This window comes from Zootoca vivipara, chromosome 6 (assembly GCF_963506605.1).
Source record: "Zootoca vivipara chromosome 6, rZooViv1.1, whole genome shotgun sequence".
Lineage (NCBI taxonomy): Eukaryota > Metazoa > Chordata > Lepidosauria > Squamata > Lacertidae > Zootoca > Zootoca vivipara.
The window spans coordinates 91,232,006-91,259,880 of NC_083281.1; the positions used below are offsets into that span (position 1 = coordinate 91,232,006).

Here is a 27,875-nt window from a genome sequence, read left to right on the forward strand (position 1 = left end):
CTGCCTCTCCAGCTGCCATCCCCAGCACATCCCGAGGGGCTCCTTGGCTTTGCAAAAGAAAGCTTTGAAAAGCTGAGCCGCATTTCTAAACTGCTTTGTGGTGAGACTTAGCAGGTTTGACAGCCGCAAGGCGAGGAGGTGGGAGGTTTTGAAATTTAAATAGCATGTTTTCCACATCTGCCTTTGGATCCAACCTGAGGGTAATCGTTTTGCATCCCCGTGCAGCTGGAAAAGTGACGCTCTCCAACGTTTAGCTTCTTCTTTCCTTGTGCAAGGACAAACACCACCACCCCCAAGCTCTCAGCCCCCAGCCCCCCCCACCCACACGCACACACGCTTCCTGAAAATATTTTCGGTGATGAGATCCAGAATAAATACATCCTAGCGCTAATGCTTCTTGATGCCAAACACGGCCCCGTTCCTTATTTTCCACCAGCTAAATAGTTTATTGATGGGGATTTGCTTCAGAGCGGAAAAAAAGAAAAGTATTGTCGACTGGAATCTAAGCGCTGCATTTCTTGGAAGGGAGTTTTGCAGATTCCCTTCTGGATGTCAGTTCATATTTCCTGCCCACAGAATTAGGAGGGGGGAGGGGAGGACCAACGCGGCCCTGCAGCCCTTCGGGGCAACTCTGTTCATGGGGCATTGTCTGAGCACATCCAGTTCCCATCGCCCAGCACAACACACACACACACACACACACACACACACACACACACACACACAGCAGGTTCCTTGGCTGCCCCCAACCCCAGCACCTCCAGGAAAGAGAGGAAAGTGTCAGGAGTATGGGCAGGAGTCAGCCCCTGGGGGCTGTAGTGCTTTGCAGGACTGGGGCCTGCCTCAGCTTGTGCTGGAGAAGCAAGGAGTGGCCACTCAGGTGAGGCCACTTGATACCTCACTGCACCTGGTGGCAGGAGCTGGGAGGGATAAAAGCTCAGCATTTCCCTTCAGCTCTTTGCCACAGCAATGCTATCCCTGCCTGTTTGCCTCTGGCCTCTTGCTCCTTGGACCCTTGCCTTGCCGACGCCTTGCTCTTTGGACCCTCGCCTTGCCGACGCCTTGATCCTCGACCCTTGGACCTTTGCCTTGCCGATGCCTTGCTCCCTGACTCCCAGACCTTCACCTCTGCCTTGCTCCTTGACCCTGTGACTGCCTGCTACTGGACCCTCAGCCCTGCACCTGTTCCTGCTTCTACACCTCCATCTTGCCTCTGGTCCTGACGTCCCCAGCCAGGGCTTCAACCGCCCGCCGACCGGACCGTGACAGAAAGAGCCCACACAAACCACAGGGCAATCAGTGGGGCTGCCTGGCTGCCCTCCTGAGCCACAGCTTTCTTGAAGGAATTTCCCAAAGGTCTGCTTGGACATGCATACAATTATACATGGCATGGAGGAAGTGGGCAGAGAAAAGTTTTGCCTCCCTCTCTCATAACACTAGAACTCAAGGTCACCCAGTGAAGCTGATTGTTGGGAGATTCAGGACAGATAAAATAAAGTTCTTCATGCAGCGTGCAGTTAAACTAGGGAACCCAGTTCCACAGGAGTCGGGAATGGCCACCAACCTGGATGGCTTTAGAAGAGGATTGGACAAATGCATTGGGAAAGAGGGCTTTCGATGGCTACCAAGCCATGATGGCTCGGCTCGGCCTCCACACAGTCAGAGGCAGCAATGCTTCTGAATACCAGTTACAGGAAGCCACAAGAGGGGAGAGGGCTCTCGTTCTCTAATTCCGCTTGCAGGTTTCTCACAGGGGATCTAGTTGGTCACTTTGAGAGCAGGATGCTAGACTAGATAGGCCCCCAGCGTGACCTAGCAGGCTCTTCTTCTGTTCTTGTGACACTAACATGCCACGTGCATGAACCCACGTGACAACGGAAACTGACTTTCCCTCTAAGATCAAGTATTAGTCATTGGCTATATTTATTATTATGCCTCTCTGGGTTGCCATCAGCTGTCATCAGCTCTTAATCTTTGCAATCTCATTTGCAGAATCAAGTTCAGCATCTATTTATTTATTTGAAGTGTTTATCTGCTCCTGTTCAGCCACAGCATTGCCAAAATTTAAAACAAGCAACCAGCAGAACCATTAATCTGGCAATGAAAAAAGGGATAAACAGCACACAGCAGCACTGCCACCAAAAGCAGAATCAACTCTCAAGGATGCTGTGGGACTACAATTCCCATTACCCCTGCAACTGGCCAGGCTGGCTGCTGGGACTTGGAGTCCAGCCCTATCCCTACTACATCCCTGGTAGCCAGTCCAGATCTCAAAAGCTTTGTGAAATAAAATGTTTAGATTGCATGTAGCAGTAAGCTGAGAATGAGGCTCTTGATTCATTCCAGTTTCATGAATGATTATTATTATTATTATTATTATTATTTATTTTATTTATTCCCCGCCCATCTGGCTGGGTTTTCCCCGCCACTCTAGGCGGCTTCCAACAATTACCAACATGCATTAAAATATCACAGATTAAAAACTTCCCTAAACAGGGCTGCCTTTAGATGTTTTCTAAATGTCAGGTAGTTGTTCATCTCCTTGACCTCCGATGGAAGGGCGTTCCACAGGGTGGGAGCCACTACCGAGAAGGCCCTCTGCCTGGTTCCCTGTAGCTTTGCTTCTCGCAGTGAGGGAACCGCCAGAAGGCCCTCGGCGCTGGATCTCAGTGTCCTGGCTGAACAATGGGGGGGGTGGAGACGCTCCTTCAGGTATACTGGCACAAGAGCATTTGCACAGAGCTCAGAATGTGGGGCATTGCTAGTAAAAGCTCATGCTTCTGACATCTGGTAGCAGTCAGGCCCCACCTATGTTGAATCAACCCAGCTCCTCCCTCCCCCCGCTGGCCAGCAGGGTCCCCAACTTCAGTTTCAAGAAAGGAGATTCCGACTAAACATTAGGAAAGAACTTTCTGAGGGCAAAGAGATGTTAAACATGGGAAAGCATGCCTTTGGAAAGCGGTGGACTCTCCTTCCTTTTAAGCAGAGGTTGGATGGCGATCTGTCAGGAATTCATTAGCTAGGGGTTGGGCTAGATTGACTCTTGGGGTCCCTTTCAACTCTGTGATTCTAAGAGGGCAGAATCAACAGACACACCCTCACTTCTTCTTTTTTAACCTGACTGGTATTTGAGGTTGTTCTTCTCTCAGATATTTACATGCCTTTATTGCTGCCGTATCTGGATATTCTGTTTCCATATCAAATGTAAGCCTCTGCTCTAAACATTCCACATATCATAATTAAAAACAGCTTCTGTATTTACCCAGGCTACTTAGTATCATGACAGAATGATCAAAGGAAAGACTGTCTCCATCAATGCCTGGAGTGAGTGGGATTTAGATGCACCTGGTGAGAGAAGGAGGGTGGATTTCATCACTCCACTAGGAGACAAGTCCCCCCCCCTTTCCAGGCCTACCAGAAGAAATGCAAATGAAGCCAGCTGGATGCCACCCTGCCTCCTTGGAAGATGGGGCAAAGTCCTCTTTCTGGCATCCTTCCTGGCAAAGACCATTGAATGTTGAGTCTAAGAAGCAAAGAATCTGCTCCTGAACTGGGATGGGGTGAAGGAAGGGTTGTTTTGCCCCACTTTGCTGACACAAGGTGCCTTTTGCCTGCTCTTGATTCCTGGAGAGGGGTGACCAGACCATCGAGGGATCCATGCTCTAGTTCAGTGTTTCCCAACCTTGGGTCTCCAGCTGTTTTTGGACTACAATTCCCATCATCCCTGACCACTGGTCTTGCTAACTAGGGATGATGGGAGTTGTAGTCCAAAAACAGTTGGCAACCCAAGGTTGGGAAACACTGCTCTAGTTATGTCCAGGCTGCGTTGCCATGGTGAGTAATATATGTGGGGCTTTAGAAGTGGTCCAGAAACTTCAGCTGGTGCAGAAGATGGCTGCAAGAGCCTTAAGCAGGACCAGGTGTTAACAGATGTATAATGCCAATGTTCATCCATCTAACAAACTTGTTTTGGGGACGACTGGATATCACAGGAGGAAGAACAAGGCAGGTCACACACAGAAGAAGAGCCTGCTGGATCAGGCCAATGACCAATCTAGGCCTGCATCCTCTTCTTGCAGTGGACAACCAGATGCTGGGGGAGAACCTGCAATCAGGACCTGAGTACAAGAGCCCTCTCCCTCCCTGTGGTTTCCAGCAACTGGGATTCAGAAGCATTGCTGCCTCCAACTGCAAAGGCAGAGCCGAGCCATGGTGTCTAATCCCCATGGACGGCCCTCTCCTCCATGAATATGTCCAACCGTCTTTTAAAGCCATCCAAGTTGGTGGCCATCACTGCCTCCTGTGGGAGTGAGTTCCATAGCTCATCTATGCATTACATGAAAAAGGACTTCCTTTTATCTGTCCTGAAACCTTCCAACAGTCAGCGTCATTTGATGTCCAAGAGTTCTAGTGTAACAAGAGAGGGAGTAAAAACTTTTCTCATTTCACCTGCACAAGGGAGTTTGTGAGACAACCCACCAGTCAATCATGTGGTTTGGCCCAAAAGGCCTATCCTGGTCAAAAACTGGCTTGCAGAGCCAAAGGCATACCCCCATGCCCTGTTCTGTCCTAGGAACACAGCATATTCAAAAGTTGCATAGATCCGATTTCTCTTGTGAGCGTTTGCTGACACACAACACTCTCTGTTGAACATCTCCATGTTTCTCAGGGTGGGATGCCTTTGTACTGCCTGTGGGCCTCCCCACCTTCCCTGAGTTCTGGAAACTTGAGGCCCACTATGCACCCAGCCAATTTCTAAATCATGTTCAAGATACAAGTTTCCAGTATACCAGACATGCACAAAACAGTAGTTAAGGAAAATATATTTTGCTGCCTGAGGCGAAAAACAAGATAGCACCCTCCTCTAAGGCCCGTCCTGAAGCCAACTGGACTGGTAGTTGAATCCTATATAATAAAGTGCAAGTGTCTCTGCGTCCAGTATTCCCTGTGTCCCTGGGTTTGCGCTACTGCGCATGTGCCCCACGGACACAGGGATTGGACGCAGAGACTTGGAACGCACACCGCGCGTGTGCTCACCCCACCCCACCCCACCCCTCTGCCTACCGTTTCCCTCGCAGTCCTCAGAAGAATCGCGGCCTTCTCCTGGGCGCCCACTGGCCAGCTGGGCTCAGCGGAGCGCCCCGACGAAGCGGCGGCCATGGGAGGGGCCAGCCGGGGCCCCCACGCCCCGCCACCGAAAGAGGCCGAATCGCGGCCTTCTCCTGGGTGCCCGCTAGCCAGCTGGGCTCAGTGGAGCGCCCCGACGAAGTGGCATGTTCTAGCGCCCGTTTATTAAACGGGCTGAATGACACTAGTCCTACTTAATACTGGTGAAATGACTACCCTCAAGGGCAGAAGGCTAGCATAGGAGCTACAGGGCAGGTCATGTGGCACTCACAGCTCTGTTCGCTCCCTGCCCAACCTCAGCATCCGCCGCCTGAGGCAGCTGCTTCATTCTGCCTCATTGTAGGGCTGGCCCTGATGTGATGAACCAGATCCACTTTAAAGTGCCATGTGAACACAGACAGCCCTGAACTCCCAGGAAAGAGGAGCAAGGAGAAGATGTTGGTTCTCCTGGAGTTCTGGCAGTCACCTGATGGAAAGCAACAAATGGAAACAGCCAGGAAGCCTTTTTCCCTTGGCCTCTCTTACCTGAGACAATTGAAGCGAGTCTGAATATATCAGTGAGACGAGAGGTGACTGGTTCGTAGGGGGAAGCTTCATAAAACTCTTCTCCTGGAATGAGAAGGAGGAGAAAGAGAGACTCTTAGCAACTCATAATGTCCTTTTGCTTTTGCACGGGGTGGGGTGGGGTGGGGTGGGCAGAGAGCCACAGATCCCTGGACCCCTGTTAAACTGTGATTTGTTTCTTGTGAAAACAAACTCAAAGCAGTTTACCAAAAACCTTAATCAATAGCATTGTTCATAAGAAAAATTAACAACAACAATTTAAGGCTTTGGGGAATTTAAAATGACAATAGACAGTTTAAAACTCACATCAACTTTCTAAAGATCTGAGCAGGCTTGTCTAAACAAGAATGTTTTTAACAGGCACCAAAAAGAGGACAGTGAAGACGCCTGTCTGATGTCAATAGGCAGGGAGTTCCAGAGTGTCGGTTCCGCCACACTAAAATACCAGCTTCTTGCAAATGTGGAATGAGCATTACGTGGCACCTATAACAGCACCACTTCCACTGATTGAAGTGGATAAGAGGGTGATGTGGCTCAGCAGCTATAATAGGTTGGCCTTAGTTGATCTGTGAAATCAGATGAGGCTCTTTTGCCCCCTTTTACTTGATATCTGACCCATGAAACAGGACTGACAGCCTCACAGGGTTGTTGCAAGGATGAAAGAGGCAAAGGCTATTTTAACACAGTTCTAAGCATCAAGAGCCTAAGTACGGTAACTTGATTGAATGGCCCCTGAAGTTGCTCAGGCAAGGCATTTCAGATTCATTCAGGAGCCCTTGGCTTCCCAATTCACCTCTGGAGCCCTGGCGTGACTGTGATTCACACACCAGACCAGAGGGGCATGGAAGCAATCCTGAGGAGAGAGGGCCCCAGTTTAAACCATGGATTTCAACAGTTCTTAGTCCCAACGCCACTTTGACCATAGAATTTTAGGGTTCAATCCTCTGCAATGCAGGAATCAAAGCTAAAGAATCCCTGGCCATCCACCGCCTGTTTAAAACTTCCTACAAAGGAGAGTCTTCTCTGTAATATTCCGATTTTAGTATATGTGCTCCCAAAGCAAGCCCGCTGCAAAGGCGAGTCCGCCACCTTCTGAAGTCGTCTGTTCCACAGGCAAACAGCTCTTGCCACTGGAAAGTTCTTCCTAATGTTTAGTCGGAATCTCCTTCGCTTAAATTGGATCCATTGGTTCAGGTCCTCCCCTCTGGAGCAGCAGACAAGATTGCTCCATCTTGCATATGACAGGTATCTGAAGATGGCTATCATGTCCACCTCTCAGCCTTCCCTTCTCCAGGCTAAATAAACTCAACTCCCTCAACTGTTCCTCCTCCTAAGGGTTCGTTTCCAGACCCTTGATCATTTACTTGTTCCACCCTTTGCGATCAGGAGAAGGTTAAGGGGTGATATGATAGCCATGTTCAAATATATTAAAGGATGTCATATAAAGGAGGGAGAAAGGTTGTTTTCTGCTGCTCCAGAGAAGCGGTCACGGAGCAATGGATTCAAACTACAAGAAAGAAGATTCCACCTAAACATTAGGAAGAACTTCCTGACAGTAAGAGCTGTTTGGCAATGGAATTTGCTACCAAGGAGTGTGGTGGAGTCTCCTTCTTTGGAGGTCTTTAAGCAGAGGCTTGACAGGCATATGTCAAGAATGCTTTGATGGTGTTTCCTGCTCGGCAGGGGGTTGGACTGGATGGCCCTTGTGGTCTCTTCCAACTCTACAATTCTATGATTCTATGAGTTGTAAAACAAGCTCAAAGGATGGAAAGACTGGTGGAGGAGGAGGAGACCTCCCTCCCTTCGTCACAGGTTCTTCCTAGGCTGCTTACTCACAGAAGATATTCTCAGCCAGGAGGAGGAGGAGGAGGAGGAGGAGGAGGAGGAGGAGGAGGAGGAGGTGGCAGCTGCCCTCCTCCTCTCTGGTAATTAAGAAGCTCAGCTGCTCAAACACAAGGTTATTAGCAAGCCAGGAGCACTCCAGGAAGGGTCAGCCCCCACCACAGGAGCTCCTTGCTGGACAGTTACAAATGCATTTCATTACAGTACCCAGGATTGTTCCCCTTTGCCAGGCGAGCTCAGCTGCCCCCATGCACAGAGGCTGCTTCTCAAGGGCACGCTTCTCACACAGGCTGCTTCTCTCCTTTCTCAATAGGAAACGGGAGCCCGGGAAGGGAAAGACAGAGCCTTAACGGGAGGTTCACATGAAAACCATAGAATTGTAGAAGCGTCATCTAGAGCCCCAACCCCCTACGATCCCGCTTGAAATGCAGCAAGGTCATTTCCCACCCGCCCACAGAGTTCCAAGGTGCATTTACAGGGGATCGTTCCCATCAGGAAGTGGAGGGTTGGGAGGGATGCCTGAATCTGACACACGCAGGACCTTGTCAGTTTCCCACCCTGACAATTCCTATTTACGAAGCTGCCATCTGCGCACATGTGATGGCCACACATTGGCACGACCCCACTCCCTCCCTCTGCACCCACTTTCCTAATCGGATTGAAGCTGGCTTCAGAAATGGCAGCATTTGTCAAGGAACAGCAGGAGCAAAATGGATTGTGGCTAACAACATGTGAGCATGGCATCAAAATTTAGCAGTGCGGATGTAGTGGATGTGGAGGAAGCGGTCATGTGGAGGTGCCCAAAGAGGCTCTGACTTACATCTAAGGGGGAGCAAGTGAGAAAAGTCCTGGTGTCTGTCAGCCATAGCTCAGTGGTAGAGCAGCTGCCTTGCATGTAGAAGGTCCCAGGTTCAATCACTGGAATGTCCAGGGAGGGTTGGGAGAGACCTTCCCCCTGAAATCCTGCTGCCGGTCAGGGCTTGTCCACACCCCTGCTTGTCCCGTGCTTTAAAAGCTCGGGTCCGAGTGGTTTTCCACTTCTCCCATGCTTTCTAGGCACAGGTTCAAATGGTTTTGCATCTGTCCTATAGCTCCAACTGGAAAAATGCTCTTTACCGTTGAACTGGAACAAACAGCAATCCATGGAAAAGTCAGTTGCTGTTTGGTCTGATTCAGTGGTAAGAGCCGTTCAGCAGTGGAACAGACTCCCATGAGAGGTGGTAGACTCTCCTTCCTTGGAGGTTTTTAAGCCGAGGTTGAATAGCCATCTGCTAGGGAAACTTCAAATGAGATTCCTGGACTGCAGGGGGTTGGGCTGGATGACCCTTACGGTCCCTTCCAACTCTGCAATTCTATGAAATCGATTCAGTGGCTAGCCTTGCTTCTGCCTCCAGTGGACTCTCATGAAGCTGGAGAATTTCTGGCGCGGAATCAAAGCTTTGTCTCTCCATGGGCAGCTCTGACAGGCCACAGCTTTGAATTTCCCCCTCGCTGGGCTTGCAACAACAAATCACACATTCGCAATTCAGGTACCTCAGTTGCTTCTTTTTCTATATCGCCTCGCCAGGGCCGTAAGTAATTAGGTATCTGAAAAACTTTGCTCCTCTCTAGGAAAATTGCCTTGCATCAAAAGGGCAATGGACCTCCCCTGAGCTGGAGGAGGCAGAAATAGCCTCTTGGGGGGGGGGAAGCACCAAGGTGGAACAGGAGCAGCCTTGGTTGGGGGGGGGAGCTCAGCTGGGCTCCTTCCAAGAGGAAAGAGGACCTTTGGGTAGTTGGTCTGGGGCAACACCTTGGGCAGGTGGGCAGACCTTGCTGTTTCCAAACTATTCTTTGCCTTCAGGTGCAGAGAAATATGCCCAGAGATTTGCATTTGCTGGAGACAGGAAACTGTGCCACAGATCTTGTATGTGTAAAATGGGGTGCACCCATCAATACAGCACCCCTCTTTTCACCACTGCTTTCCTCCCTCCTCCTGCCAGTTTACTTATAGCTGCTGCACCTTCCTAGGCTAGTTTGTTTGTGACAGATTAGCATAGAACATAGCTGCCAAGTTCTCCCTTTTTTTAAGGGAAATTCCCTTATGCTGAATAGGCTTCCTCGCGAGAAAAGGAAAAACTTGGCAGCTATGGCATAGAAAAACTGAGATAATGAGATTCCCTCGCTGCGAGAAGCCAAGTTCTCGATAGTGGCACCTGCCCTGTGGAATGCCCTCCCACCAGATATCAAAGAGAAAAACATCTACCAGACTTTTAGAAGACATCTGAAGGCAGCCCTGTTTAGGGAAGCTTTTAATGTTTAACAGACCATTGTATTTTAATATTTTGTTGGAAGCTGCCCAGAGTGGCTGGGGAAACCCAGCCAGATGGGTGGGGTATAAATAAATTATTATTATTATTATTATTATTATTATTATTATTATTTATCACACAGAGGCTGGGTACTGCCTTCTTTTTCATTGACAGGGTCCCTACTTCATGCTAAAAGTTTAAATGGTAACACTTAGAATCACAGAATTGTAAGAGCTGAAAGGTACCCCCTCTCCTCGGATCATGGTGCAGGAATCTTTGCAAGAGTCTTTGCATTTCCAGTGAAAGGCAAAAGGCTGCATTTCAGCTGGCTGGAGATCTTTTGTGAAATCTCAATATGTTTTGCACGTTGAACCTCTGCAGTCAGGAATAAACCACACTGAGTTCCATGGATCTTACCCCCAGTTAGATTGCTGATATGTGTGCATTGTAATGGATCAACACCATTAACTGCATTCCTGGACACGCTGTGGGGAGCATGCATGGCTATGGGGCGGGGAGGGCTCTCCTGATGAGCTCCTGCACTTCAGAATTTGCCATGGCACTGCAAGTCTGGATTGCAGGGAGTGCCAAAGGGGACACGTGCCTTGGGCAGCCCATTAGGGGGACAGCAAACCGTACTTTGTCCCCTTCTTTTTTCATACCTCTCGCTGCCTGCAGCAACACAAAAGCAAGCCCCTTTCAATTTGGCTTCTTTGCAGGGTTTGTTCTCCCCTGGGTGGGGAAGGGGAAGAGGTTGTTGTGGGATGGAACACTGGGGCAGACAAGTCACAACAGTTCCTAGAGTGTCCACTAAGAGGAACTCACCTGGGGAACACCTGACTAAGTTTCTGTTCCTCCAGATATGCAGATGAGATGGATTAGCTGGCAGACAAAAGCTCCCAGCCAGCAGCCATTCTCTCTCCTAGCCTTCTCTCCTTCAATGGGAACACATCTCCAGAGAATCTACAGTTAGGATGGTTCTCCCTCTCGGCCTGCTGCCAAGAGAGAGACCAGATGGAGCCTTACTCTACTAAGAAGACTCCAGATGTACATACTTGTAACTTTTCTACGCAAGCCTGCCTTTCTGAGATTATGCTGTTAACTCAGGATGAAACTGTAAGTAAACTCTATCTTATTTTATAAACACTGTGTTGTGTATTTCTTTTAAGAGGGACAAAACTTTGCCAGGAAGTATAATATTGTACAGGTTTTAGCAAACCTGGACGCACACGCTTTGCTGCGCACAAAAGGGGAATGTCACTCTGCTGATATTGGAAGCTTGCTAACACAAGCTTGGATAGGATCTATCTAATAATATATCCTAATCCACATCCCTAACATTCCCACAGTTGTAACAGCTGGCCAGGGAAAGGAGGCATGGGAAAGGGAGCACACCTGGTCTGCAAGAGCAGCAGCATCAAGAGCAGCCAGCAAGGTCATGTGGCATGGAGGGTGGGCTTGAAAAGCCTACAAACTTAACCAAGTCCACACAGCAGTAAACCTTATCCAGCCTCTTTTCAAAGGAAGCTTGGTCTAGGCTTCCCTGGGATTCTCCCATCGAAGAATGAGACGCAGACTTGCACAACCGGTACAGGTGCCATGTAATACCCGTTAGGCATTTATAAGAACTCAAATCGTTTGCTGTGGCAACACCCACACTTTGGAACTCCCTGCCTCTTGAAATCAGGCCAGCGTCTTCACTGCACTTTTCACAACGCCAGTGCTGCCAATTGAAACAGTTGTGTCGGCAGACATGGGTGAGGCGATCTCCCAAGTAAACCGGTCCCAAGGGCTTTATATACTAATAGCAACACCTTGAACTTGGCCCAGTAGCAAGCTGGCAACCAGTACAGATCTCTGAGCAAAGGTGTTCTGTGCTGACAAGGCCTCACTCCTGTCAGCAATCATGCTGCAGCATCCAGATCAGGCATCCCCGAATTCGGCCCTCCAGATGTTTTGGGACTACAATTCCCATCATCCCTGACCTCTTAGCTAGGGATGATGGGAGTTGTAGTCCCGAAACATCTGGAAGGCCGAGTATGGGGGTGCCTGATCTAGATGAAGCACAAGGGCGGCCTCACATAGAGCGTATTGCAGCAATCCAGCCCAGTTCTCAATGCTCTACTCAGTTTCACACATGCGCACCCCACACTCCCGCCAGCCAGGGAGGCACTTACCCCCCGTCAAGCCAAGGTGGATGCTCCAGTAGATCTGAAGGCACAGGAGCTCCTTCTTCATCCCGCGCTTGCAGTGGCAGTCATAGAGGGGGCTCTCCTGCAGCACCTCCAGTGCCGCCTGGCACTCCTTGTTGGCCAGCATGGTGTTGCGGTCACGCCCGGCCACACACTGGCGCAGCGTACGGTAACGGGAGCTGCAGCTGGGCTCGGCGGCACACAGCTCGTTGGCGCGGACACAGTCCACAGGGATCCGCCAGGTGTGGAAGTCCTGGGTGGTCAGCGAGGAAGAAGCAGCCCAGGTGTGCAACATCTTGTCTGCAGGCAAGGAGGGAAACACAGGGAAGCGGCTCAGAGACGAAGAGAGCACAGGGCACCACACCCCCAAAGCCTGGGCAAGCAGTGTTAGAAACTCAGGTATATAAGCCAGGCGCCAGATGGCTCCTTAAACCAAGGTTGCAGTCACCAAAACGGAATGTCTAGTTGCCGTCCGGGGGCAAGACGGCTCTAGAGTGTTGTTTTTCAAATGAGGGACTGGCCGTGATTGATTCTCAGTTAAACATCTCGCTAGTTCAGAGCACAATCTCGAGCTAGGTTAAGAGCTTTGAGAACTTAAAGAAGAAAAGTCACTTGATCCAGGGACAGTCCACAGGCCTGCTCTGAGCTCTGCTTCTCTTAATCATAAATCACACTGCACAGAAAAAAGCATTTGGGTTGCAGAAATTCATTCCAGCTGTGCAGATAAAATAGAATTGATAGAATTCTACAGGATTAGCCTGTGAAAACTGTGGCGATCCAATGAACCCCAGATGGTGGAGATGTCAGGTGTCATCCTGGCACCCAGGCAGCTTCACTTGGTTGCAAGTGATTGAAAGCCAGGTGCAAAATGAGGCCGGTGCCTGGCTAATTTCGAACACTGTGGGCAAGGGGTGCCACGAAAGAAGTTTAGAAAATCATGCCTGACATGGATAAAGTAGACTGAGAAAAGTTATTCTCCCTCTCTCATAACACTAAGAACTGCTTGTGGGTATCTAGCTGGGCCCCTGGTCTGATCCAAAATGTTCTTTGGTTCTGATGTTTTAATGTGTCTGTGTTACCAGGAATGGCAATGAGAGGATCTAAGTATTAAAATAGTAGCCCCAAGCTCCTCCTGCCCCACCTGAAAGGCTGCCTCTCCTTCTACTCAGCAGGATCACCAGACCTTTAAGGCCTCACAGCTGGTGAGTGTTAGCACAAGGAGGCCACCCACCATCCATTCCCAGACTAGCCCCAGGAGAAAGGAGGAGAACACCACCCAGAACCTGCCATCGCGCAGCACCCAAAGGTGCTTTCCGGAATATGGTACTTCATATATTTGCTGGAAACTGCCCTGAAGCATTTGTTTGGGCAAAAGGCAGAGAAGGCATCTAGCAATCAAATGCATGGACCACACATGGACCAAGAGCCACGAGGAAATGCAAGCTTCTTGTGTCTCATCATCTGCTGAGAGAAACCAGGTGTGCTCCTGCCAGCCAGGAGTCGACAACCTTCAAGGGACCAGGTGCACATCTGGAGATCTGAAGAAGCGCCCTGGGCACCACAAAATGTGGAAGAAAAACTGGGGGGGGTACTCAAGAACCTCCTTGCCCACACACAACAGGAAAGGCACACACACACACAGAAAGAGAATATTTAGGACAGATAAAAGCAAGTTTTTCTTCACATTAAACCAGGGCACTAAATTATGTCCAAATTATTTGTATAGAAACACGAAGGTGGCTTGCTTAAGCCATGCAATCTAAGCTTGGAGTATCCAGCTTAGGCCTCCTTACAGGTAGGGTTCACATGGTGGAAGTGAGAGAACAAAGCGTTTGGCAACCCCTTCCTAGAATCATAGAGTTGGAAGAGACCACAAGGGCCATCCAGTCCAATCCCCTGCCAAGCAGGAAACACCATCAAGGCATTCCTGACATATGCCTGTCAAGCCTCTGCTTAAAGACCTCCAAAGAAGGAGACTCCACCACACTCCTTGGCAGGAAATTCCACTGCCGAACAGCTCTTACTGTCAGGAAGTTCTTCCTAATGTCTAGGTGGAATCTTCTTTCTTGAAGTTTGAATCCATTGCTCCGTGTCCGCTTGTCTGGAGCAAGGTGTGGGAGTGTGACCTATCTTCCGCTCAAGGTGAGGGGGTGTGACCTATCTACGTCTGCCAGAGCAGCTTACTCTATGGTCTTAACCCCTTCGTGCATTAATTAGGGTTAAGCATGTTGGTTGTATGAGGCTCCTTTGTCCCACATCGGCTGCCCTGGCAGATGGCAACACCTGTCTCAGCAGAAGAAGAAGCACCTGGCCAGCTCTTTTGCAGGTAAAGCGCTTTCTTCTCTTTCTTTCTTTCTTTCTTTCAGTCACTTTAAAACACCCAGCTGCCAGCATGTCTTTGGCAGGAAGGTCGCAACTGAATGTCAAATGAAAGTGTTACTGGAACGTCAGTTCTGGGGGCACAGTGGGGAGGCTGACTGCCCAGCACTGCCAAGCCTTGCCTTTTTAAAAAATGTACCACAACTCTCCTAACTGCTCAAGCTGGGTGGAAGCAATAAGGGTACAGCAAGCTCAGTGTTGTTCATTAAAGGGCCTCTTCCAAACACCACGTTTAAAGAGAAAGGCGGAGAGAGAGGCTTGCTGTTTCTTCTCCAAAGCCAAGAATATCCCATTGAAATGCTGGGGCTTTAGTTAGTCATTCTTGGGATTTAAAGGCCCATCTCCTGCACAGCTGTCCTACAAAGCCAGCCCTTTCTAAAGAATCCAGTTGTCTTCTTATTTTCAGGCACCAAAGAAAGATCCCAGCAGACTATGAGAGCCTCCTGACCTAAAACATCCAACAAACCGTACTGCAAGACAAGAGGAGGACAATGGCGATTCTTTCATGTGCTGCAGAAGACGGAGGAATCAGAAGTAGCTAAGAAGCAAGAGGAGTCAGGGGTTGTGCTGCGCAAAGGCCTTGCCGCCATCTTGCAGGAGGGATATGCTTGGCAGAATCCCAGACTGCATCCCTCAGCCCAATACATGAAGATGCTCTGTGCTCCGCAGCACTTAAAAAGTACATGCCCAACATCCAGACTTCAATGTGTTGCTTGTTTTGTAGTCCAGTCAAATGAAGAAGCTGTGCTGTCATCACTTACATTCCTGGCTTTGAATCTTGGATCCAACAGATTTTCAGGAGCATGAATCGGATGGCAACAAAATTATGTTGCTCTGTTATTTCTCCCAAGCCCAGTCCTTTCAGGTTTCATCTAGAAGGCAGAAAGAGATCCACCAGCTATGCCAAGAAGAGGAAGACTACAAACAAAGACGGCATTGAATCCTTCTGCCTTCCCTTGTCACAATGGCAAGGCCCCCCAAGAGGCAGAAATGTATCTCACTCTTGCATGTGAGCTGTACTCTCAGGGCTTGCTTGTCCTCAGGGTACAGGAATTGTAGTGAATCTTACAGTACATGGTCTTACATAAATGTCTTACTGTTACACAGTTTTAGAAATCATTGGAAGGGCATAAATATATGAAAACTTGGTCTTAAACATTTTGTTCATCATTCTAAATGAAAATATTTCATAATCCCAAAACCCTTTCAAAATGTCCATTTGGGGGGGGGGAATGGACAGGAAGGAAAGAAAGGATGGGACAAAAAGGGCTTTGAAGAAATGGAGAAAGACCTGTTTTCTCCCCTTTTTCCAGTTCAGCCCCATCCAGCCTTCAAAGGTCTACATTTGGGCAAAAATTCCCAACTTAACATATATTCTAACAGGGTTCAAAGGGGCAGGACTGACCAGGAACAAGATTTTGGGGCAAAGGTGGATTCAATGAAGACATTGACCCAGTGTGTGGCAGCCTTGAAAAAAAAGTGAATTCCGTGCTAGGAATCATTAGGAAAGGAAACTGAAAATAAAACTGCCAATATCAGAATGGCATGTAATTCTATGGTGTGGCTGTACTTGGAATATTGTGTACAGTTCTGTTTGCTGCACCTCAAAAAGGATACTGTTCGAGGTGTATAAACCTATTATTTACCACTGAATTGGAGCAAACAGCAGTCTGCAGAAAACCTGAATCAGGCATCCCCAAATTCAGCCCTCCCAATGTTTTGGGACTACAACTCCCATCATCCCTGACCGCTGGTCCTGTTAGCTAGGGATGATGGGAGCTGTAGTCCCAAAACATCTGGAATTGTATTTTGCTCCAATTCAGCAGCAAAGAGCAGGTTTTCGGGGGGGGGAGCAGCACTTGGGCACAGACCAGGGAAGTGCCAAGCTGTGCCTAGAAAGTGCAGGGTGTGGATGATCCCTGAATGTTGGACAATTTTGGACAGACACATGTCTTCACATAGTTCAGCTATGGAACTCACTCGCACAGGAGGCTGTGACAGTCACCAACTTGGATGGCTTTAAAGGAAGATTATGAATGGAGAACAAGGCTAGCGGTGGCTGCTAGGGCACCATGTTGGCAGAGGCTGGCTGGGGGTCTTCTGCATTTCACTGGCCCTCCAGTCATGGAGTCTCAGGAGGGTCCTGTGGGAAAGTGTAGAGGGAATTGCTGCTTCCTCTTCTAAGTTGCCATCTGTGAAATGACCTCAGTCTCAGGCTGCTGTCTGCAGGAATTAGATGCTAAAAGTCTGGAAATCCCCGAAGGGGTTATCCCAGCAGCCTTGAAGCAGAGCAGCCCCTCTTCCAAACGCAAAGGGGTCGGGCTCCGTCACATGTCAGATATGCAGGTGCTGCGCGGAGGTTAGCACAAGGTGACACGAGAGCCACAGTTCACGCATTCCTTTGAATTCAGCACCCTCTCAGGGTTCACCTAAGTTCACCCAGTTCCATGCCTGGGACATGTTGTTTTCATTAAAACTGCATGATGCGCTGAGAGAGAAAGCATGACAAGATTTGATGTCTTCATCTGCTTTACAGGATTAAAGTCACGCAGACTCGGGAGAGGAGGGAATTTGGGAGCGGTGAATAAGTTGGTCTGGTCTGATTCCATAGGCTTGTAGAACTGGAAGGGACCCCAAGAGTCACCGAGTTCAATGTGCAGGAATCAAGCTGAAGAATTCTTGACGGATAGCCATCAACCAGTGTGGTGTAGTGGTTAAGAGCGGTAGACTCGTAATCTGGGGAACCGGGTTCGCGTCTCCGCTCCTCCACATGCAGCTGCTGGGTGACCTTGGGCTAGTCACACTTCTCTGAAGTCTCTCAGCCCCACCCACCTCACAGGGTGTCTGTTGTGGGGGGGGAGGGGAAAGGAGATTGTTAGCTGCTTTGAGACTCCTTCGGGTAGTGATAAAGCAGGATATCAAATCCAAACTCCTCGTCCTCTTCTTCTTCTTCTTCTTCTTCTTCTTCTTTAAAAACCTCCAGTGAAGGAAATCCCACCATCTTCTCAGGCAATCCGTTCAACTGTCAGAATAGTCTTCCTGATGTTGAGCCAGAATCTCCTTTATTGTCACTGGAATCCCTTGGTTTTGGTCCTCCCCTTTGAAGCAGCAGAAAACAAGCTTGTTCCATTTTCCATGGGTCAGCCCTTTAGATATGTGAAGATGGCTATTGTGTCACCTCTCAGTCGTCTCTTCTCCAGGTTAAACGTACCCAACTCTCTCCACTGTTCCTCATAATTCTTGGTTCCAGATCCTTGATCTGTTTGGCCATCCTGCTTTCCATACCTTCAGCTTGCCAACCTCCTCCTTAAACTGTGTTGACCAGAACTGGTCACAAGACTCCAAGCGGAGTCGAACCAAGGCAGAACAGAACAGAACAGAACAGTACTATACTTCCCTTGATTTAGCTTCCTGGGAACCTCCAACAAGAGCCACCAAAGGCTGCATCTTGAGCTGCTCAATTCTGACATCCATACTCGGCCAAAGCTGTGGTTGCTCAGCTTCGGGCCCCTGCTCTGAGTGCCATATGAGCCACAGAGACCAGCACTGCACAGAATGAGGCAGAACGGGTTGTCCAAGGTAAGGCCAAGTGTTCCAGGCAACCAAGGAAGCTGGTGGCCAAGGTGGTGTCAACCCTTTGAGTCAAAGCCAAGAACAAGGCTAAAGGAAAAGGAGGGAGGGGGATGGGAAGGCCTGCCAATGGCAGCACAAGAAGATACAATGGAAACTTGAAATGACCAGTTGCCTAAAGTAATTTGACACAGGCAAACAAGCAACAGCAACGTTTGGGAAGACAGGAAGCTGGTTCATCCAGCGTCAGACCATTGGTCCATCTAGCTCAGCACTGTCAACAGGGGCTGACAGGGGCACTCTGGGATTTGGGGCATGCTCTCTCCACCACCACGCAGGTGGCGCTGTGGTCTAAACCAGAGAGCCTAGGGCTTGCAGGTCGGCAGTTCGAATCCCCATGACGGGGTGAGCTCCCGTTGTTCAGTCCCAGCTCCTGCCCACCTAGCAGTTCGAAAGCACGTCAAATGCAAGTCGATAAATAGGTACCGCTCCGTCGGGAAGGTAAACGGTGTTTCTGTGCACTGCTCTGGTTTGCCAGAGTAATCCGCGACAGGACCTAACGGTACCTTGACCTTTTACTCTCCAAAACCCAATCCAGAAGGAGAAGCAGGCCTGGATGGGAGCCATGGCAAGACAACCCCTTAGCAGTGGGTGATAAGAAACTGCTAAGAAACCCGAGGAACAGGTTCCAGCTGCCGCCAGCAGAGATCAAAACTTGAGCCTTGAAAGGCCATCTTCTCCCAAGACTTTGTTGCTGGCCCAGTTGCTCTTTGAAGTGCATCAGTAAAGTTTTACGGCTTTGTAGATCCCAGCTCAGGGAAAGGGTGGCCTGCCTTAGGGGGGAGGGGTATTAAAGCATTGCCCATCCCTGCTGGGTGCATGGCCTTTTCCCACCCCCATATGCTCTGGACTACAATTCCCATCAGCCCCAGATAGCATAGCAATGCTGGACTCTTAAGACTGCAGTGGCTGGGGCTGGTGGAAATTGTGCTCCGAAGCTTTAAAAAAGGATTGGGCCACCATGGGATTTGAATACAGTTATCAATGGTTGCTAGTCACGATGCCTCAGAAAAGCAGTTGCCAGGAACTACAAGTGGGCAGAGTGCTCATGTCCAGCTTGCAAGCTTCCCAGTGTGAGAACAGGATCATGCGGGACTAGATGGTCCATTTGCCTGACCCAGCAGGCTGCTGCTCTTATGTTGGAAGGGAGGGAATGAAGGCTCTGTCCCACATCCATGGAGCCCAACAGGCCAGGAGTCCAAACACAATCACCTCCTCTCTTTGCAAGAGTGAGTCTCTCTGTCTCTCCCCATCTTCCTTCTCCCCCCGCCCCACCCTGAACGGATCCACTTAATCCAGCGTAAATAAGCTCAGCATTTCAGGGCTGCAGCTCTCCACCCTGCTCCCCCAGGAGGGAACTTCGTTTCTTTTGTACTTTGTTTGGCTTGCTCTGGCAGGAACGTCCCACTGAATGCCACCACCCCCCTCCTGCCACCCACTTGACTAAGGAGGGAAGGTTGGGAAGGCTTCCAAACAGCTTCTTGGCTGAAAGACAGTGGGAAGGGGGGATCAAAAGGGCTGCCTCTCCAAGGCCCCTGCCTCCAAGCACACACAGCCTGGCACTGGCTTGTAATCTGGGCCCATGGGGCCTTTGCCTTCCCCACCCCACTGATGCCACCACCATACACAGAAAAGGCACCAGGCTGCCTTGAGCCTTCCCACCAGGCAGAGCCCCTAGGAAGTGAGGCAGCAGCGACACCTACAGGCAGGTGGAGGCTCAGCAGTCAACACACAGATGGGGCAGTTTGCAGGGTTGCTCCTCCAGATACTTCCCAGCATCATGGTCCAACTGGAGCCTGCCTGCTCCATTGCAAGGCCCGCTGAAGGCCAGCGCCTGGTCCCTGGCAGTAGCCAGCACACGGCCTCTCCATCCCAGAGGCTTAAGGGACACCCTGGACACTGGCCTTGAAGCCTTGCATGGTGACCCCCACCTGAAAGGGAGGTGCATCTGCCTCAGAGAGGCCTTCTGATCAAGGCCCCAGTCCCTCATGGCCTGGCTCTACAGCACACAGAGGCTCAGGGAGTCCAGGGTGGAGTTGCCTGGGCAGAGGCAGGAGGGCCAAACAGCTGGGGCCGGAGCCCCCCTCCCCACTAGCCTGAGGTCTGCAGGCCAAAAGCGGAGGGCTCTGTGAGGTAGGCAACACGGAAAGGACTGGGTGGAATGGCTGTTTGTGTGGTCACGCCCTGGCCTATCCTTCCTCAGGAAATGAGACGAAGTTGGAGCAGTTGAAGTAACGCATGAAGGGTCTGGCTGCTGGATCCAGTATCCCATTTTCACAGTGGCCAAATGCTTCTAATAACTTAAGATTCTGGATAGACTGCCTCCGGACCTGGAGGTTCCACAAGAATGTAAGAAGAGCCTGATGGACCAGGCCAATGGCCCACCTAGTCCAACATCCTGTTCTTACATTGCCTTAAAGGGAAACGCTGCAAGCAGGAGCTGAACATAACAGCAACTCTCTCCCCACTTGTGATTCTGAACAGCTGGAGGATTATTCTTACTTAAATCCCCACCCCACACCCCACCCCTATTTCCAGGCAGAGGTCTGGGTCAGAGCAGAGGGTGGTTTTTTGCTCCAAACTTTCCCTGCAAATACCCATTCTTTAAAGCTGAATCGGAGAAAACATCAATTTGGCTTTTCAGTGGATTGACGCTTGCTCTGAATGAGATTTAAAGGGCGGGTGTTCGCGGGGAAAGCTCTAGAGCAAAAAGAGGGTGGGCACTCGGACACGGAGCTTTAAATCGCAGGCTGTGCCTGTTGATAAGGGGGAAAAATAGAAGAGGTGTTGCAATTGCTGCTCCCGCCCCCCCCTGCCAGTTTTAACACTGGAAAGAGTGGAGGAAAGGTAAGCCCTGAGATTCAGAAGCGTGACTGCTTCTGACTGTGGAAGCAGAGCAGAGCTATCATGGCCAGTACCCCTTGATAGGTCTCTCCTCCATGAATTTGTCCAATTCTCTTAAACCTCCACTGGTGCATGCAATAAGCAGTGCCATCGGCCTATGACAGTGGTCACTCTCAAGTTCAGTGACTTGAGCCTCAGAGCATTTCTAGACAGAAAAAAATAAGTCCTTTGCCACCTCTAGAGGGGAGGGGGCAGCCTTTCTGTTGGGGGAAGGGACAGGGCAGGAAGAGCAGAAGTATTAACATTTCTCCTGTACTCAAACAACAGCACTGAGTTCCTGGCAAAATTCACCACTGCAGAACTACTCCATCAGCATCTCGTCCTGAAGGAAGGAGATCTCTCTCACGTTCCAGCTGTTCCCCTCCCACACACCCTGTGGCTTTATTGCATCATTTTAATTGGTGCTTATTGTTTTAATATTTTTATGCACACCATTTTGTGGTGTGTATGCAGTAAACACATTGTGTAAACAAACAAACCCGTTGCAAGGAAGCAGAGTTCTGCTCCAACACTGGACAGAACGGGGGGGGGTGTACACTGAGAGACAGTGTGGTATACTGGTTAGAGTGTTGGACTAGGACAGGCATAGGCAAACTCGGCCCTCCAGATGTTTTGAGACTACAATTCCCACCATCCCTGACCACTGGTCCTGTTAGCTAGGGATGATGGGAGTTGTAGTCCCAAAACATCTGGAGGGCCGAGTTTGCCTATGCCTGGACTAGGACCTGGGGAAGCAGGATTTGAATCCCCACTCAGCCATGAAGTTCACTGGAAGACCTTTGGGAAGAACCATGTAGGCCACCTTGATCTCCTTGCAGTAAAAGGTGGGATATAAATTCAATAAAACACTGGAAAGATTTGTGAAATGATTTTGTGTGGACAACAGTCATTGGACAGGGTGTTGGGTGGGAAGCATGTGAGCTCTACATTGGGGAAGGGGTGCTCAGTTTTAAACACCAGCTATTTCAGGAAAGAGTCCCAAAATTGGCTGCACATCGTTTGTGCAAGAGGAGCTTGCGACCTTTGACCTTGCTGCCTCCATGACCACCAATCAACAGTCCACCACTGGCACTTCTATACCACCAGGTAGATTCCCCTGGTACAGTAAGATCATAAGCACATAAGAAGAGATTGCTGGATCAGGCCAATAAGGGCCCAACTAGGGCAGCATTCTGTCCCCACAGTGCCTGACCAGGTGCCTCAAAGGGAAACCCGCAAGAAGGCTTCAAGCACACAAGCACTCTCCCCTCCAGTGGCTCCCAGGAGCTGGTATTCAGAAGCGTTGCTGCCTCCACAGCATAGCCATTGTGGCTAGGAGCCCTCTTTGCCATGAAGTTGTCTAATCCTCTTTTAAAGCCATCCAAGGTGGAGGCCATCACTGCCTCCTGTTCTGTGGGAGGGAGTTCTGTAGTTTAACTACTGTATATTCCTGCATATGACTACTTTTTAACCCAGGAAAATCTTCTCAAAAGTCGGGGGTCGTCTTATACGCTGGGTCATATTTCTTATACAGCGAGTATATCCCAAACTCTATACCGTATATTCCGGCGTATAAGACGACTGGGCGTATAAGACGACCCCAACTTTTCCAGTTAAAATATAGAGTTTGGGATATACTCGCTGTATAAGAAATACGACCCGGTGTACAAGATGAGATTTTCCTGGGTTAAAAAGTAGTCTTATATGCAGGAATATACAGTATTTTAACTGGAAAAGTTGGGGGTCGTCTTATACGCCCAGTCGTCTTATATGCCGGAATATACGGCATGTGCTGCGTGAAGAAGTGGCTGTTGCCATTCATTTTTGTTGTGTGCAGGAGAAATGTGATTCCCCCTGCTCCCTCCTCCCCTGCCCCCCCCAAACAACAACAACACACACACACACAGAGCACTTGGAAGAGAGCCATTATCTGAATGATGTTCAGCAATGGTGTTTCCTGTCCCCTTACGCAACTTTGGTACCCTTGTCTATCGCAGCTCATCCCTCATCTGGAAAAGCCCCCCCCCCCCCTCCTTGAGCATAGCAGACTGTCTTGCATAACCAGACAATGCATCTCTGATCAAATTGCTGGAAAGGAGTGGAGCCCAGCACCCAGGGGACACGTGCTGGGAGACAATTTCATCCCATGTAGTAGCTGCTCCTTTCCTTGTGTGACTGTCAGCAGAAGGCCAAGACGGAATTCAGAAGCCACTTCAGACCTAGAGGCCAACAGGGCAGCGCTGTGTGCTTGTCTAACTATGAGGTTAGGCAGTTTTTCACCAGACACTTATGCAAGGTAGCATAGAAAAGGTGCAATGGCAAATGGTGGCAGAATATTGTTTGTTTGTTTGTTTGTTTGTTGCATTGATATCCCGGCTTTTCCTCCAAGACCTCTGTGAGGCAGGTTAGGCTGAGAATGAACGACTGGCCCAAGATCACCCAAGATCTGAGTGGGGATTTGAACCCTGATCTCCCAGGCCCTAGTCCGACACTCTAACCACTACACCATGCTGGTTGCTTTGACTTTATCACCACCAAACTGCACTCTTAGAAGGAGCAGACACCAAGCTCAGTAAGGAAACAAAGCAGTCCTCCCTCTAGGCTTGGGATCCACAAAGCAAAGAAGCAGCTTCGGCAAGCAGCAGCAACCTTGATCGTTAACAGAATCATCCATGAGGGGGATGGGAAAAGTCACCCACCAAACTGCCACAGGTCCCACTCACCATAATCCAGCCCAGATGAGACCACTATATTCCAAGGTATCAAGAGACAACTGAATCTAGCAACAAAACAACAGGAAGCGTATTTACTCTACTGCAACTGCAATCAAGAGCACCCAACTCAATATACTCCACTTGGTTAAGACTCAGTGGTCCTGTTTCAGTTTCACTGTTTCCAAAACATGCTTCCATTCGGGGATAATTTTATACAAAGCTCACAGTGCTATAGGAATCCCCAAAAGGTCATTTCCAGGAGACCTAGCCCCTAAATCCCGTGCCCTGCATCAAGAACAGGGGCCTGCAAACCACATTCCCCCCCCCAACCAGGAAAAGAAGGGCATCTTCCCCTTTCCCACCAGGATCTCTCTCCTTTCACATGATGCCTGAGCCCATCCCACTTTAAAAAGATCAGCTTCTTCCTCGTTTTGTGACCCTGCTCAGAAGGCAGCCTAAAGACATCGGTGGAATTGATGTCCTGTCAGTTCACAACAAGACACTCTCCATGGATTTTGGACCTGCTCTGCAGAGGTGATCCAGGACCTGGCTTGTGCAAAAAACAAATGCCTTTCACTGCCAAATCTTCTGGATACCCAAGTTATCCCAGGCACCTATTGATGCCTGTGGTCAGCCAGCAAACGCAAAGCAGATCTGGAAATCTAATCATGCAGTTTGTCTGGGTGCCAACCTCCTGTTCCAATAAGGTTGCATTTGTAATTGGTTTGCCCCCTGCCTGGATCACCTGTCCTAGTGCCAGCCCACACTTTGCTGCTGTATTAAGAGAAGAAGAAGAAGAAGAAATCTCACACACGCCTCCTGAAGACAGAATATCCCCCCCCCAAAAAACAAAGAAAGCCAGAAAGGCTCACTGCCAGCTAGTCAAGGCTGCACGCTCTTCCCCCAAACCCACAGCACATTCACCAACAGCAGGCCTTTGTGTTCAAAAGTCAAATGTGAGGCAACACACACAGAGGACAGCGGATTTGTGGAGCTGGGATGTTGGTTCTGCTCACAGGTTCCAGCTTTCCTTATCATACAAAGGAAAAGGTTTCAATTGCATGCCACTCTTGAATGGTAGAACGAGCCAGCTGTGGCTTTGCAACTCAACTCCAACTCCCAGAATCAGCACCACAGAAGCACAAGAGCAGCTTTTTTTTGCCAACCTGGCTGGCACCCTCCAGATGTTTTGGACTACAACTCTCACCAGCACCAGCACCAGCAGCAGCAGCAGCCAAAGCAGTGACTCTCCCATTCCTTGAAGCATCACACAGCTGTAGGTTAGTTAGGACACCAAGGGAAGTGGCGTAGGAACATAGGAAGCTGTCTTACAGTGAGTCAGACCACTGGTCCATCTTGCTCAGTATTGTCTACTGACTGGCAGCTGCTCTCCAGGATTTCCAGCAGGGGATCTCTCCCAGCCCCACCTGGAGATGCTATCAAGGACTGAACCTGGGCCCTTCCACACGCAAGGCAGATGTTCTACCACTGAGCTACAGCCCTTCCCCAACACATCAGGAGGGCACCAGGTTGTTGGAGGGTGAAAGGAAGGAGGTGGGCAGTCTAGATCCAGCTGGGTGGGTGGGTAGGGGGACCACTGGACCCTGGACCTCACCATCAGCCCTCTGCACGTGCTGATCATCGCTGTTGCCAACGGCCCAATCCTGGCCACCATCTCCTTACACTTTGTTGTTTGCATGCACATACATTTGTGCAGAGAAAGACAACATGACGACTGGGGTCAGTCTCAGCCTTCGAAAGCATTGCATTTGGCAAGGGCAGTGGAAAGAGAAGAGGCAAAGGTGGGGAAATTCTGGGGGGCTCAGCAGGCCTGAAATGACACACACACACACACACACACACCCTTCCTCCGTTGAGAACTGAGGCTCTCTCTTTGACAGCACCAGTCACTAGCCCAAGCGGCAAATGGGGAGTGGCGAGGTTTTGGCAGGAGGAGGGCAGGCATGAGCTGTATCCCCCAGTGTGCCAAGGATTGCTCTCTCATGCCCAGTTACAGCCAGGATGGCCAGAGAGGGCAAAGATGGGTTAGTGGGCCCCTGGGGCCGTTCCAGCTGGTCTCCCTGCCACAGACCTTTGCGAGGCTGGACCTTCTCTTGAGGAAGCCCCTTCCTTTCCCTCTCTGGTTCTGCCATCCCTGCAGAGACATCTGGCATTCTGGGGGGTGGGCAAGTGCTTAGCTCCCACTGAGGTCATTTTCTAGTCCAGCAAAGCATTCAAGGCGGTCTCTTCAGGAGGCGCTGGCCGCCCGCCGCAGCCTAGTGTCAGCAGTCTCATTTGGGGAGAGATCGAGGTGATCCTGCTTCTCTCCCCTCAAAAAAAAAAAAGATCTAGGTGGGCAGAGGCAGTGCCCCACCCTGTCCAGGAGACAACCCCCTGGCCTATTTCTCCAACTCGCCCTTCAGGATCCCACCCCTTCCCCCCGCACATCAACCTAGGACTCGACCTGGGGCAACCCCAGGAGACTGGCCTCTCACTACCCTCCAGCAGGCGGGCGAGGCGCATTCTTTTGCCCCCCCCCCAGATCGTAAGCCAGGGAGGTTGATTCCTCCGGACAAAAAGAGAGGACGCCCCCCCCCAACCAAATACACCCCCTCCCACCCCCACAGCTTGGTTGGCCTGACAAGACAAAGATGGCAATGCCGCCCGCACCCCCACGCGCTCCTTCTTCCAACTAAACTTTCGGCGGGGGCTCTCCAACCCGACCTTGGCGGCGGGGAAGCAGCTCGGATCAGGAGCGCTGCAGTGAAGCAAAGCAGCCGACACCCCCCCCCCCAAAAAAAAATCCCCCGCCAGCCATGTCCCATTTCCTGCCGCGCTCCCAGCTGGCAAAGGCAGCGCTGCCCCCCACCAGCTGAGACGCCCCCTACCAGGCAGATGCGCCCCTCCAACGCACACCCGTCCTCCCTTCACACAAGAAGACCCACCAGGGCGCCCCCTTTTCAGTCTTCCCCCACCCCGCTCTCTCAGTCCAAGCTGGGGCGCCCCTCCGCCTCGCCGTCCAGGATCCAACCTTCCCCAGCGCACCTGCTCGGTCACTCACCCAGGCAGAGGCAGAGGCAGAGCACGCCGGCGGCGATCATGGCAGGCAAATCGTCCCCGGGACCGGCGGCGGCTCCGCCAAGGCAGCAGCAGCAGCAGCTCCCGCGCTCCGTGCGCTTTCCCGGCTCCGTCCGCCCGTCCTGCCGCCGCCACCGCCGCCGCCCTGCTCCTCAGTCCCCGCGAGGCGGAGGCGCCGTCCGCCGCTCCGCCGGCAGCATCTTGCCTGCCTGCCTCTTCCACGACGACGGAGCGGAGCTCAGAGCGGAGGCTCCATGCCGCGCCGCCTCTCCGCGCTCTCCGCCTGCCCGACGACGACAACGAGGACGGCTCTCGGCTCGCTCTGGCTGCCGCGGGAAGCAGCCGCAAAAGTGGCCGGCAGGAGGCGGAGGAGGCGGAGCTGTCCGCGGTGCTTCGCCCGGCCTCCGCGCCCGCTCCTCGGCAGCCTCTCCGTCGCCCGCCGGAGCCCAGACTTGCAGAGCTCTCCCCCGGCGGAGGCGCGGGCGGGCGGGGACCTTTTGAGGCGGGGGGGGGAGGCCCTTGGTGGCTCCGCCAGGGAGGGAGCGAGGGCGGGGCACAGCCTTGCCCGGGCGCGCCGTCCAACTTGGCCCTGCGCCGCCCGGGATGCCGCTACCTTCTGCCCCAGCAGCGGCGGCGGCGGCGGCGATGCCTCCCCTCCGAGTAGCGGCACAAGGGAGGCGACGAGAGGCGGGTGAAACGCGGCGAGGTGGAGTCGGATCGCGCGCAGTCGAGCCTCGCTTTCGCAGGATCTACCTGACCTCCCCCCCCCCGCCCACTCCCCGGGACGTCTCCGAGGGCAAACGGCCCCGAGGGCATCTCTGAGGCGCATACAAGCGTGCCAAGCAAAGGAACGCCCAAGGACCTCTGTGTGCGTGCAGAGTGCGTTTCCCTCCCAGCTGATTTCACGCAGCCTGCTCCCCAAACCTCTCCACGTTCATTTTTAGGAATTTTATTTTTGCATTAAATCCCACCCCTTCCTCCATGGAGTTCAATTTGGTGTACCTGTTCTCCTCTGCCTCCCCAATTTATCCTCACAACAACCCTGTGAGGTGGGTTAGGCTGAAAGTCAGTGACTGGCCCGACGTCACCCAGTGAGCTTCTTTATGGCTGAGTGGGGATTTGAACCCTGGTCTCTCCTAAATCCTAATCCAGCACTCTAACCACTACGCTGCACT

General features: G+C 51.0%; 1 protein-coding gene across 1 annotated transcript in view; it reads right to left on the reverse strand.

Moving 5' to 3' along the window:
- The window catches only part of GFRA2 (GDNF family receptor alpha 2), a 69,500-nt gene extending 42,730 nt beyond the window's left edge, over window positions 1–26,770 (reverse strand). The window contains exons 1-3 of the mRNA XM_035119132.2: window positions 26,684–26,770; window positions 12,002–12,316; window positions 5,653–5,736 (exon numbers count right to left, since the gene is read on the reverse strand). Coding sequence (XP_034975023.2) covers window positions 5,653–5,736; window positions 12,002–12,316; window positions 26,684–26,723 — 439 coding nt within the window. The 5' untranslated portion in view covers window positions 26,724–26,770. The remainder of the gene's footprint in view (window positions 1–5,652; window positions 5,737–12,001; window positions 12,317–26,683) is intronic.
- Window positions 26,771–27,875: the final 1,105 nt, after the last annotated feature.